We start from the raw sequence: 14087 nt of genomic DNA, 5'->3' as shown, positions 1-14087 counted from the left end.
TCTGAGGCTTCAGCTGGGGTGATAGGTCCGGAGATCCACAAGGATAAGGAGTATTGCAAGGGCTTGGGACCACATTTCCAGACTGTTAAACTTGCTGCTTCATACACTGCCTTCTTGCTACGTCTCTCCCGTGATGCCAATCAACAGGTTACAAGATGGAAGAAACTGGAGAGGCATTTGACATACTTTAGGTGTCATCCTTACAACACTGTGAGACAATTGTAATTTTATCTTGGAGATAAGAAGCTATAAGGGAGAGGAAGTGGCTGTCCTCAGTGAGAGTGGGAATGGGGTTATAATCCATGGCTGACCCACACCAAAATTGGCCCCCTTTCCCCTTCTTTGCATTCTATGACCAATACCTTTCTAACATCACTCAGTGCTTCACAAATACATACACCTCATGTATTATCCCAATTTTCTCATTCCTCAACTGTTTCCCGAGGAAGGAACTGAGGCTAAGAGATCTACTCGCCCAATGACTGTGCAGCAATGAAAACTGGACTTGGTTTCAAGTACAGGTTCCCTGAAAAAGCACCTACTTTAGCCACTAAGATGACTTCCCAGTGAAGGAAATGGAGACAACGATGCCACCCAAGCTGGTTTCATTATTATATGACAATATAAACGTTAATTTGAATATAGAACAGCACCACAATATTACAAAGCTAAGGCACTTAATTCCAATTCTGTACATTCAGCCCAGCTTTAAGACGGCTCATTTCAGAGTAGGTCACGAGATCAGCTTCCTAGACACAAAAATAAAAACACTGGATGGGATAGCGTTGTAGGCACCAACTTTAAATTTTTCCCCAGCTCTGAAATTGTTCCTGTCCCTAAAGTATCACATAAACAACTTGAAAAATTTGCAAGATTCTCTCAGCTTTATCTCATAATTTAACATCTCACTCCCAGTTGCTCATATTTTCATAGACAATTCAACTGTTTCCAATAAGGGGATATATTATAGAACATAAAAAATATGCGCCCAAAACATGTAATGAAGTGCAACTTTTAAATGTGCAAAACTCGAGGTCTCTATCTCTTTCCATGAACGATTAAAGCAAAGCAGGACAAACTTCTCACAATTATTAGAACATAGTTGAAGCCTACAACTTTTTGTCCTAAGTAAAGACTATTACTTCATTGTAATTATTAGTAAGCGCAGAGGCAATTTGCTTGCTTCTTCGCTACTGTCAGTCTGTGAACTCCAATTACCCTTTCTGTGCCTCATTTTTCCCAACCGAGAAACAAGCCTCCTAGTAATACACCAAGCTGTTCTGCGGAATAACTGTGTCGCTGCCACTTTTTCTGCTAGTTGTCACTTTTCACGTGTGAGCTGGTTGCTTTAAAGTATCGTTCCAGGGAACAAAACTTGGGTGCTTAGGTGCGAGGATTACAGAGAATTAATTCTATGGCCTGGCCATATCGGGCTTACTTTATGTAGAAGGGAAATTAGGTCATCAACGATAGAGACATCGTAAAAAGCGAAAAGAAGGACGTGCCAATTGGGGCCAGGGTTGTCCGCCCTCTCGGTCGATTCTGTCTCTCCAAGCAGTGGGGAGAATCCCTGCGGCCTCTGCCATGGGACGTCACAGGAGGCGCGACCAATGGCCGCCCGCTCGGGTAGCTTCGCCTTCCGTGTTTCCGACGCGGCGCGACCTGGCTGCCCCTGAGCTCGGCATCCTAGCCCATCCTCTCGGCTGAGCCGCCTCAGCCAGGGCAGCCGGCCCCACACTCCTCCCTCCGCAGAAGGCATCAGGGCTCAGGCGCGCCGAGTGACACCGGAGTCCCGCCCCCGTATGTCACTTCCGCGACGCTTCCGCCGCGGTGCTTTGTGGGTAGCCGGCCAGGGGTCTCCTGGCGACGACCATGGCGGGGGATGTGGGCGGTCGCAGCTGCACGGACGCCGAGCTGCTGCTGCACCCTGAGCTGCTGTCCCAGGAGTTCCTCCTTCTCACCCTGGAGCAGGTGGGGCATTCGGGCCCGACTGAGGACCGACGGGCAGCCGGGAGGACGGGCAGGCCTGCGGGAGGCTCGTGGCCGCTCCCCGCCCACACAGATCCGGTGGGGCTTGCCTAGCTCGCAGTCCCAAAGGAAACCTCGAGAGAGTGGCTGGAATCCCCGAAAAAAAAAAAAACAAAAACAATCCTCGGTAGCTCGGAGAGGGCGTCTCAGACGACCTCCGCTGCTTCTGTGCAAGCAACGGCCTACGGAAGAGAGGGGCTGGGGGAAGACACAGACGGGAGAAGTCTGGTGCAGCCAGGGCTGGATCCAGAGCATCTGAGAAATAGTCTGTTACTCAGCTTTTCGCCTCCCGTAGAGACGCCGAAACTGAGTCCCAGAGAGAGTCCCAGAGTCTTACTTCCTAGGATCGCTATGTGGACACGGTCACCGTTAGGAGAACTTAAGGCACCTGGCTTTCTCGTGGTTTGCTCCCCCCTCCAACAAGCTGGCGTGACCTAAGATAATAAGCAAAGCATCAAAGAAAAACGGGATCGGTTTTATCCAAATTAATGAAATTTTCGCTAGAGTTTCATGTGACACGCTTTGTTTTCCATGTTTTTTCTTCCTCTAACTATCCTATGTTTCATTAACTGCAGTTCCCCAGACGTTATTTTAAAGGTGGCCTTTAACCCGTGGTTCTGAAGCTTTTAAGCAATCCAGGATTAGCGAGGTTTTAGTGAAACATACTGAGCTCCATCGTCAGTGTCTCATTAAATAGGTTTCGGATGTGCCCTGAAAGTGCATTTTAACTAGTTCTTGCTCTTGACCCAAGAACAGCACTTTTTTCTTCGAGACAGGATTTCTCTGTAACTTTGGAGCCTGTTTTACTAGACCAGGCTGGCCTCGAACTCACAGAGATCTGCCTGTCCCTGCCTCTCTTTAACCTCTGGGATCAAAGGCCTGTGCCACCCTGCTAAGAACAGCAAGTTTTAAGCCCTGCTGCTAGAAGCCAGTTTTTCAGTGCTTTCCAGACAAATGACATCCTCTGGGAATATTGTGCAAGAGTTTCAGAGTGCTCCACCCCTGAGTGAATTCAAGATGAAGGTCAGCAATACACTATATGAAGGAGACATGATTTAATATTTTAAAAATGGAGTAGTCAAGCTAGTCAGCTGGCTTTTTTTTTTCAGTTTTACAAAGCTTACATTTCTCCAGCTTTTGCTATGTGTTTTGCATTAGTGTACTTCATGATGTTGAGAGGAAGTTGGGGAATGCGAGAGAGTGGGGTTATTTAGGCTTGTGTGGTTGGACAGTGAGTTGAACAGTGGAAATGTGGTGGGGCATGGTGTTCTGTTACTGTCGTCAAAATGGGGGGTTCAGTTGCCTTCTGCAGGAGTAGTTTAAGCTCATTTCAAAAGTTATGCAGGAGACTCTGTCATTTCAAAAAGCTCTACAGAGATCTCTCATTTCAAAAAGCAATACAGGAAAAATGTGTGTGTGTGTGTGTGTGTTGGGGTGGGGAGGTCTCCACGGTAAAGACAGTGCTTGACATGCATAAAGGAACTGAGTTTAGTTCCCAGCACCAACAAAACAAAACAAAAACAGGTGCCCACCCCCCACATTAAAGAAACATGAGAAATAAACACAGGGTGAGACTGAGATCCTACCCCACCAATTTGATTTTGATGATCATACTCAAAAGTAGTTTATGGACAGAATTGGATGGTACCTTTCTTTTGTCTGTGTTCCTCAGATAATGCCCCATTTTCATATAGATTGAGGTTGTGGCGGCGGTGGTAACAGTCCTGTTCTACTAGAATTGGACAGTTCTGCAGAAGTCCTCTACAGCGAGGGCATATGACCACTCTAAGATCAACTTAATATTTGTGGAGTTTAGTGGGTCTTTAATACCCTATCTAATAATACTTTATAGGATACTTTAAATGGATATAATTGTGAAAATAGTTTGATAATTATTTCAGCATAATGCTTTTTACTGTGTTATGCAGATAGGTAGTTTTTAAATAAAAGACGTTGTTTTAAGATAATTTTTGTTTCCTCTCCCACAGAAGAACATAGCTGTTGAGAATGATGTAAGAGTAAACAAAGACAACCTTACTGACCTTTACGTCCAGCATGCCATACCACTGCCTCAGAGGGAGTTGCCAAAGAATAGATGGGGGAAGATGATGGAAAAGAAAAGAGAACAACATGAAGGAAAAGTTGAGACCAAAAGGTACTTTCTAGTGGTTTTAGGTTTCACGGCTTCATCTAATCCTTCATGACTGAAGGGTTTTGTTTTTGTTTTGTTCTGTTTTTTTTTCCTACCAGATAAATATAGCCCCCCCGCCAAAGACATTCATTTGGTAATTGTTAATGGAACACCAAATACTGTGATTGCTGTAGCCGACAGTGTTGACATCCCTTTTTTTCATGCTTTCCTTGAGATAATGTGCTATGGAGACAGGTAAACCGTAGGGAGATAATGGCAGTTTTGGGTAAAGTGGCCAACAACTGCTTCATCACAGAGTGACATTTCAGTAGAAGGACCTGTAAGAGGTAGAGATTTGTCTCGTTCCACTCTCTGAGAACCTGGAACTGCAGAGTGCCCACCATGCATCAGGTCTAGGTTGGGAAAGAGATGGAGGTAAAACATCTGCTATGAATGAATGGTAGGGATTGTGGGTTCAAGTGAAGCCTATGGGTTCGGGAAATTTTCGCTTTCCTCTGAGATGAGAGACAGTGAGAAGGTTTTGAGGCAGTGGCAGTGGTGACCGCACTAGACGGTGTTTTAACAGGACCACTCTCCTTACTGAACTGGGTAGGTACGATGGGCAGTTGCAAGAATGGTTTTGGAACTCGATTAAGAAGGCCGTGCTGTAACCCAGGCAATAAATGATAGTTTTGACTAAAGTAGGTGATTGGATGGGCTAGGGTCTAGATGTATTTTGTAGGTAGAACCAGTAGTATTTGTTGACTTTTGAGGAAAAAGAGGAGTCAGGTAAGACTTGACTAATGTGGAAACGAAGAGTCTGTTACCTAACTTTGGGCATTGTCATTTAATTCTTAAAAGACTTAAGTTTCAGGAAAACTGTCATAAAACTGTAAGCAAATTATTTTTTAAAAGAATTACATAGTATTAATGAATGTTACTCATTACCTGGTGAGGATGGCATTCTAAAGAGTGTTTGCTCTAATATGTATTATGTATATTGTGTATATATTATGTAATACGTAATGGTATAGATCAGTTACTCGGGCTTTCTCTACTCTCTATGTAAGGCTCTGTCATAGGCAATGCACTAGAGATAGTAGGGTGAGGACTGGAGGGATGGGGAGACAGGGAGGCTGTAAGTCTAACTTGATCAATAGTTTTGATCCCTCATGAGTCTCTCAGCTGAGGTCATTGGGCAGTGTGAGTAGTTGGATATATGTATGCTCTCAGTCTTGGGGGAAAGGAATACAAATGTAGTCTTGCTTTTGAGCAGAAGTGATTAGATGTTAGTTGATGCGGCGTAATCGACCAGCAAATTGGATTAATCAGGCTAGCTTTGATATCAGCTTTATTAAGGGAAGAAGGGAATAACTTACAAAACCAAGATTCCAATGAAAAGAGCACACCTGCAATATTTATAAGTAAATAATAGCCTCAGGGGATCCCGCCATTCAAGCAAGGTGATTGGCTGGGCTTCCCCTACAGTTAGTACAAGCTACACATTAGTGTAACTTTCACAAGCCTCTGAACTGTTACATATACCTTTCATTTTGTTTACATTTTTTTTTGTTTTTTTTTTTGTTTTGTTTTGTTTTTTTTTTTGTTTTTCGAGACAGAGTTTCTCTGTGGCTTTGGAGCCTGTCCTGGAATTAGCTCTGTAGACCAGGCTGGTCTCGAACTCACAGAGAGCCGCCTGCCTCTGCCTCCCGAGTGCTGGGATTAAAGGCCTGCGCCACCATCGCCCGGCTTTGTTTACATTCTTAAACTCAAGCAGTGCTATTAGCACATTCCAGCACTTGTCCTAGTAATAAAACTTTGAATGCTGATCATACTCTCCTTTAAAGCTAAACTTTGTATGACAGCCTCTGGGTATTGTTTGGAAAAGATTTGGCTTTATTTTAACAATTAGTGGTTTGGGGGCCGAGTTTCAGCTTAGTTGTAGAACACTTACCTAGACAGTGCACACGGTCTGGGTCTGACACCCAGCCCCGTATGACCCCTGCCCCAGCTCCACTCATGCATATACCCAGAACTTTACAGTTTGGCTCTGGAACCAGGGCGTTATAGTTGCAAGGATTTAGAAGTGTCCTGTTTTGTTGAACTCATTATTGTTTGTGTGGAGAAACTGAGATCCAGAGGAATGCCCTAACTTGCCCACACAGTCTGTTAGTTGGATTTCTGTGGCTGTGATAAAGCACCATGGCCAGTGCACCTTCTGGGAGGAAGAGTTTATCTGGCTTATGACTCCAGAGGGCAGAGAATCCATCGCCATCCCAGGAGGAGCACTGTAGAAAGCAGGGTGGCAGCAATAGCTGAGGGCTCACATCTCAAACTTCACACAGGAAGCAGAGCAAACTCCAAATGGCACGAGTCTCTGAGTCAGTGATTTTTAACCCTTGGTTCTCGACCTTGGTTCAACCCAGGTTGAAGGACCCTTTCCAGTAAGACCTATGGAAAACAGAGATATTTACATCAGTTCATAGCAGTAGCAAAATTATAGTTATGAAGTAGCAATGAAAAAATTTTATGGTTGGAGGTCAGCACAACATGAGGAACTGTATTAAAGGATCACAGCATTAGGAACGTTGAGAACCACTGCCCTAGAGCCTTGTGGCTCCATAATGCCACCCTCCCTCAGATGATGTAACTGACCTAAGATGAGGGTGTGCATGGAGGCCTCGCCATGCCTGAATGAAGAATAAGGCTGTGTTTCACGGTATGAGCTTGCTCCCTTGGTCTGTAAACACCATGTTCTTAGTTTACAGCAGATTTCTAGAGTACTTGTGCTCTGTAAACAATAAATTAGCTTACTGAAGCATCCCTACAGCCCCAGCTTTTGCTTTCACTCATCCCTACCCCATTGTTCATCCAGAGCGGTACCCAGCCCCGCAAACTCCATTCCCTACAAGTGCCCTGTGCTGGCTACCGTTTGAAATCTTCTATACCTTGTTTTTATTCTATGTGTTTAAATCTACAAATATAATTTCCTGCAATATTCAGTCCTGTGCTTCAGATGCACCAATTAATTAACCAGTGGTCATGATGACTCATCAAACCTCATACTTAAAACTGTACAGATATTTTAATCACTGATTATAAAGTGTCCAGACATTAGAGACACTTGGTGTTTACAATAAAGTTTCTCTTTGTTGTTTGTGAGCTACCACTGTGGGAGTCTTGTTGCTGTTTTAGTTTCTCTTTGTAAAACAATAATTGAGTGCGATTGCCTGGTCAGGATAGCAGTACCAATAAGCTGCTCTTTTTTATTGTGGAGCTAATTAATATTTATTTCCCATACTTTTTTATTTGTTTGATACAACACCAAGATCAAGGCAATTTGTAGAAAGAGGGGTTTACCGTTCCAGAAAGATGCGTCCGAGATGGGATCAGCAGGCTGACACAGTTGAGAGCTCACATCTTGAACTGTAGACAGGAAATAGAGGACAAACTGGGATTGGCAGGAGCCATTTATTTATTTATTTATTTAAGATTTCTGTCTTCCCCGCCACCGCCTCTTATTTCCCTCCCCCTCCCCCAATCAACTCCCCCTCTCTCATCAGCCCAAAGAGCAGTCAGGGTTCCCTGCCCTGTGGGGAGTCCAAGGACCTCCCACCTCCTTCCAGGTCTAGTAAGGTGAACAGCCTAGGCTCCCACGAAGCCGGTGCGTGCAGTAGGATCAAAACCCAGTTGGCAGGAGTCTTTAACTCTCACAGCCTCCTTCACTGAGGTGCTCCTCTAGCACGGCCACACCTCCTAAACTGCCCAAGCAACATCACCAAATGGAGATCAAGCATTCAATTCCCAAGACTATGAGGGGCATCCCATTCACATTTTAGAAATGTTTTTATAAAAGATAACAGAATTTATTATAAAGAAATATTTTTTACTTTAAAGCACTAGAAAATTGTTGCTTTGGACCTGTAAGTCTTATTTCCAATAGTTCCCTTTACCTCAGTCTGGTCAGTAAATTTTGTTGCTTATTGTTCTGATCTGCCAGCCTGTGAGGTGCTTCTGAAGAGAATGTCTCTCTGATTTCAGGAGTGGTGCTGTGGATGGATTAAGGAAAAGACCCCTCATTGTGTTCGACGGGAGCTCAACAAGCACAAGCATCAAAGTGAAAAGGACAGAGAACGGAGCGGACGAGCGTCTCAAGCCTCCCGCCCAGACAGGCTCTACCCGGGATGCCTTGCAGAAGATACCAAATTCCTCTTCCAGGGTTTCACCCCTAGTTTTGTTTTCCAATTTGCCCATGAACAATAAAATGGAGCACAATAATAATGACACTAAACAGAACCATGACTTAACACATAGGAAAAGTCCTTCCGGTCCTGTGAAGTCGCCGCCTTTGTCCCCTGTGGGAACTACTCCCGTGAAATTAAAGCGGGCTGCTCCTAAGGAAGAGACAGAGACCACGGTAAGTGTGGGGTGTCTTTCATATTGACCATGGCACCAAGCACCTACTCTGCAGCCCCAGGTCAGCCAACTGTGCTTCTTGCCTTTTATTGGGGATGGGGTGCTGAAAACAAGCCTATTTCCTGTTTAAAGAATTAAGATCTGAAAACAGTTTAGAATTTAAAATTTGACTCCATGTCAAACTATCGTGGAATTTTGATAGTTAAGCTGACACCTCTTTCCTTACTATGATGTTGTAAAGGGTCACCCTGAGACCAGTCCCTGAAGCAGGGAAGACTTAGTGGATCCACCCACACAGAACCCACTGAAGCCCTGAGAGAATGCTCCCTCCCCTCCCCAGCCTCTCAGTCCGCCCCAGTAGGTACTGCTGGTAGCAGTACAGCATGTCTCATTGGCTGAGCCGAGCTGAGGAACAGAGGGTGGGGCCCCTATGACTCAGTGAGTGCCATTCCAGGGTGGGTGCTGCGTCTCTGAGGCTCAGCAGCTTGAGAATGCTTGACTCTACCATCTACAGTGCCCCTTGCTGCCCTTCAACTCTGCGGTAGTCTGTTTGGTTTGGTTTGGTTTGGTTTTTTGAGAGAGGATTTCTCTGTGTGTTCCTGACTGTCCTGGAACTCACTCTGTAGACCAGGTTGGCCTTGAATTCACAGAGATCCACCTGCTAAAGGTGGACACCACCACCACCCACAGTAGTCTGGCTTTTATGTCTTGGTGCTTATATATTTGAATCCTGGAATCTAAAATTCTACAATGATTATTGTTTTTGAAAGTTCTCTGCATTTCTTTCTATGTAAAATGAATGCAGGAAGACAGATTTCCTAAAATTTTCTCTTTCTGTCTAGGGATTAAAAAGCTAAATATTCATTTGTTAGTGGGGCTCAGAATGCTACCGTCTGGGGCAGCTCGTTTATGCAGTAGTGTTTGGGTCTGGGCCTTAAATCTGTTTGTATTTACATTAAACATACCCTAGAGACTGCTCTTCCCTAAACACCAAATTGCTTTACTCTGGAAGGATAGAGGAATTCTGAGGGTAGTCTCTCACATACATTGTGTTCTGCCACACTAAAGTGTCTGGGTGGGTGCCTGGACTTTGTACATGAGTCATGGGTGCTTGGCTCCCAGTTAGGTGGTAGACCATGCTTTGATTACAGGGCATACATGGCACACCAGTCTGCCCCATGCTTGTGTTAACCACCTGTAAGACAGGAGAATGTGGGATGAAAGGTGGAAAAGTAAGCACACACAGGTGCACCCACACACTAAGACAATGGGGATGTTCTATTGGGATCTCACCAAGGCCAGCTGGCCTAGGTCTGAAAAAGCATGGGATAAATCCGGACTAGCTGGACATAGCGGACAATGAGGAATACTGAGAATTCAAGAACAATTGCAGTGGGTTTTTGATCCTACTGCACGTACTGGCTTTGTGGGAGCCTAGGCAGTTTGGATGCTCACCTTACGAGACCTGGATAGAGGTGGGCAGTCCTTGGGCTTCCCACAGGTCAGGGAACCCTGATTGCTCTTCGAGCAGATGAGGGAGGGGGACTTGATCGGGAGAGGGGGAGGGAAATGGGAAGCGGTTGCGGGGACGAGGCAGAAATCCTTAATAAATAAATAAATTTAAATAAAAAAAAAGAAAAGTAAGCCACATCTGAAATACAGTTACTATGAAGAGTGAGCCTTTGAGGTCCACTCAACATATACATTTATGTTGCTATGATCTCTGTATGTTTATGAATGTGTACCATTTGGAAATGTAATATTTAGTCACCATTTCTCACGACGTTTAGATTTTGGTGTTGGTGAAGGAGGTGGGCTAGGTGGGGAAGAGGCAAGTTGCAGCAGCCAGACTTCTCAGCTCTGCCCATTAGAGTCACACTGTAAGAGCTTCTAGAAAGCCAAGAGAGGTCTGTCCCTCTATGTTCTGCAGTTAATGGTAGTACTGTGGGATAAGGGTCAGGCGCTGTGTGTGTGTGTGTGTGTGTGTGTGTGTGTGTGCGCGCGCGTGTGTGCATGTGACACTAGTGCATAACATTTGAGAACCAGAATAGACAAATGGGAGCCAGAAGATACTTTTTTTTTAATTGAGCACCATCCCCACTAGGTGGCAGCAGAGCTCTTGTAGTGGCTTAGCCTTGGCCATCCCTGCGGGTCCCTATGAGCTGTTCTGAGGCATCTGCCATTGTAAACTGGTTCTGCTCCTGTCTTCCAGAATGCCCTGAAGCCTCCAGAAACAAAGAGGAAGATTCAACATGTCACTTGGCCATGAAGGGTACCTCTGGGAAGTCACCAGAGCTACAGCTGCAGTTTTCAGATGAGTCCACAGTGTTTACTGAGGTCCTGATCACTGTGGGATTTTCTTGAGGTTTAAAATAGGTTTGGAAAAATATAAATATTGTCCCTCCCTTTCCCCATTCCTTCTTTCCTTCCTTAAAATGTCCTGATTTTCATGTCCCAATTAGGAAAGTTTTTTTTTTTTTAAATATAACTTTGTATACATCCTTTATAAATTTTTCTTCCCAAGCAAAAGCATATATCAGTTCGCAGTATTCTGGGAAATATTACCACCTTTTTCGTGAAGGGCTCACCTAGAAAGTGTTGATGGTGTTGCTGGAAAAGCCTTCTGCTCTTCGGTTGCTTGTGCCACGTTGTCCCATGGAAGGCAGGAGGAACGTTAGGGCTTGCTGTCACTTCCCTCTCAGCTTCAGAAGCTGCTCATGCATTTTTAGAATGTTCTGTCATGCAGGGTTTTGCCTGCTCTTTTTTTGTCTGTCTTGACGTCTCGTTGTGAGTTCAGCTATTTCTTCTGAGCTTTACCTTGTTAAAATGAGACTGACTTCAAAGTCTTCAGGCTGGGTGATCATGTGAGAGGCATCACTTGATGGCAGGGAGCGTGGGATGAGGGTGCGAGAATTGTAGACACTAGGAAGGTCCAGACCATGTGGCAGTGGGAGGGGGGAGTGGACAGTCATTGTTGTCAGGCCATTGGAATGGGATTCACTGTAGAGTGCAGCACAGAAGTGGACTCCTAACTAAACGAGGTTCCTGTGCTATAATCCGGCTTCCTGCAGGACTGTGTCCCATGCAGGGTTACTTTTGTGCAAATAGCATCATCCACTTGTATAATAATGGCAAGTGAAAACATACTATTTGCTTTGCATTCATGTCTTCTAGTATCTGCTTCCCCCCTTTATATTTGTAACTAAAAACAAAGATACTTTATACCTTTTTCATGTGTAATCTTGAGATTGTATTGTTTACTTTGTTGGTAGACCTTAGGGTCATCTCCTTTTTTTGATTTGTTAAAACAAGCGTTTTAGATCAGTTATTGACTAGCCTTACAAACCATAATTCAGCCTTGCAGGTACGTACTGTTCTTAGACATCAATCCTGTAGTTTTTTTAGTGTTCTGCTCTTTTTCCAGACTTTGTACACATAAGACAAATTTGATGCATATTAAGTGTTGCATGAGTTGTTGATGCTACAGTAAAATTTAAATATATTGTTATCTGCAGGGCTGATTAATTAACATTGTTGATGGGAACTGTGCTCCTATATGTAGTTGTCAAGGGAGATTTTAAAAGTGCAGCTTTTAGAGTAGAATGACATATTATATTTTATATTCAGTTGACCCTTCTGCTTCCACCGGCATTTCTCTCTTTGAAGAGAGAGTTAGCCATTTGACAGTTTTAAGTCAGTGGGAACTTATTTTTAGTTACTCAGTGAAATTAATTTTTAATTTGTATATTTAACTTACAGAGTAGGTTGGTAATAACAGCTGAACTGTGTAACCTTGTTGCTTCAAATTGAAGTTTATACTACGAACATTCAGCATCTACGCTCACATAGCAGCATATTATTGAGCTGTTTTGAGTTTGAGAGGTGGAGAAGCATTGAACCAGGCACTGTGTATTACGTACTCCCTCTGTCACAGGGCTCTGTGCCTCCTAAGGGGATCGTAGAACTGGCTTCCTCCATGTGTTGAAGCATGCTAAGTCCTGGGAATCTGGAGAAGCAACCATGGGAGTCTTGTTCTGCAGTGTTTCCGTGTGGGTTAGAAGGACTCAGTGTGAGTGCCGAGCCACTCTGGAATAACTTCACTCACTAACATAGGGTTAGTGTTGCTTCTGATTCTGTATCCCAGTGAGGCCAGCTGTTCTGATTACTGGGTTGGGCGAACAAATGGCAGTAGAGTCAGTGGGTAGCTTGTGAGGTACAAGAGGTACCACATCTGCCATCAGCAAGTCAGCCATGTTTTCTCCTACCTGTGTATATCCTACTCTCGTTTCCATCCTACTTTTTCTCTAGGTCTCAGCTTCAGACTTAGATTTGCAAGTTGTATTGTGTCTGTGACCTTACTCCATTCACTAAGGGGTGAAGACAGTCTGACCCTAGTCCTCTTACATCTGAGGCATCATAGACCACTGTGTGGGTCCTGCAATCTGGAGCCCTGCAGCACCAGGGCACTAAATTGCTTCCCAAAGGCTGTTACAGCAGCATAGTTTTCCAAAGTAGCCTTACTGGTCTAGACAGCTGCCAGACCTTGGAAGAGCAGCTCACTCTTGCCATGAGGCTGGTATTAAAATCTTCAGAATTCAAGTTTTTATTTGAAATTCTAGTTTGGTTGACTTAAGTTTGAGAGACTGTTCTAAAACTGATGTAGAGACTCATTCAACAGCAATGAATCTTTTAAAAACTTACATTAAGTAAAACTGCCAGTACATTAACTCATCCCGTGTGTTAGAGCTTCCTCTACATACTGCTGTGGAACTTGAGCATTGTTGAGTTGCTACTAATTGGTCAACATGTTTTTAAGTGTGCTTTTACTAAATGCTTGTGTAAGTTTTGTAATTCAGTATAGAAAAGGTTGACCTTGTAATGTACGTTTTTGTATGTATAGTCTTTTAAGTAGCCCTGTCCTTATTTAAATAAACGGAATAAAATTATCTTGAGCAGATCTGTCATTTGCAAAACAAATGAAATGGGAAAATACTCATTTAAGTTGATGTGACTGGAGAAACTGCTTCAGGAAGTATCATTGTGTGTAGCATAATCTTTTCTACATTGCATTCATTGCGCTCAAACAGCACACAGCCTGATCACCTGTTGTGATCAAAGGGCAGTTAATGATGCCATGTTTGAGACATCTTGATTGACATGAAGATGCACAGCCCCAAGTATTCCTGAATAATGAGTAAATGGGACAAAGCAGAAACTTGATTGAGAGACTTAGGGCAAATGACCTAAAGTCACCAGCAAACCCCCTACCCCCACCCCAGGGAGGGCAAGCACTTTTGAGAGGTGGCCTCACCACAGCCCTCTGGCTTATACCTCTTCAGTGTCAGGAGCACAGCCCTGAGCTTAAATGACTGATTTCTTAGCCGGGATCTTAATGTTACTGCATTTGAAGACTGAAGTTCTAAATCAAGGAACTTGGAAAATATTCTGGTAATTTGCCATTTTGAACAACAACAACAAAAAATAACTGCAAAGACAAAACTCTCCCTTGCTT

General features: G+C 44.0%; 1 protein-coding gene across 1 annotated transcript; it reads left to right on the top strand.

Moving 5' to 3' along the window:
• The first annotated feature begins 1763 nt into the window (after positions 1 to 1763).
• CUNH2orf49 (chromosome unknown C2orf49 homolog) lies at positions 1764 to 13521 on the top strand. Its single transcript, XM_041656514.1, has 4 exons — positions 1764 to 1971; positions 4017 to 4183; positions 8201 to 8576; positions 10788 to 13521. The coding sequence occupies exons 1-4, from the start codon at positions 1873 to 1875 to the stop codon at positions 10842 to 10844; spliced, it is 699 nt and encodes a 232-aa protein (XP_041512448.1). The 5' UTR covers positions 1764 to 1872; the 3' UTR covers positions 10845 to 13521.
• The last annotated feature ends 566 nt before the right edge of the window (positions 13522 to 14087 follow it).

This window comes from Microtus oregoni, unplaced genomic scaffold (assembly GCF_018167655.1).
Source record: "Microtus oregoni isolate MIOR12 unplaced genomic scaffold, Mior012 000007F_ref0000211, whole genome shotgun sequence".
Lineage (NCBI taxonomy): Eukaryota > Metazoa > Chordata > Mammalia > Rodentia > Cricetidae > Microtus > Microtus oregoni.
This window is presented reverse-complemented; position numbering and strand designations above follow the sequence as displayed.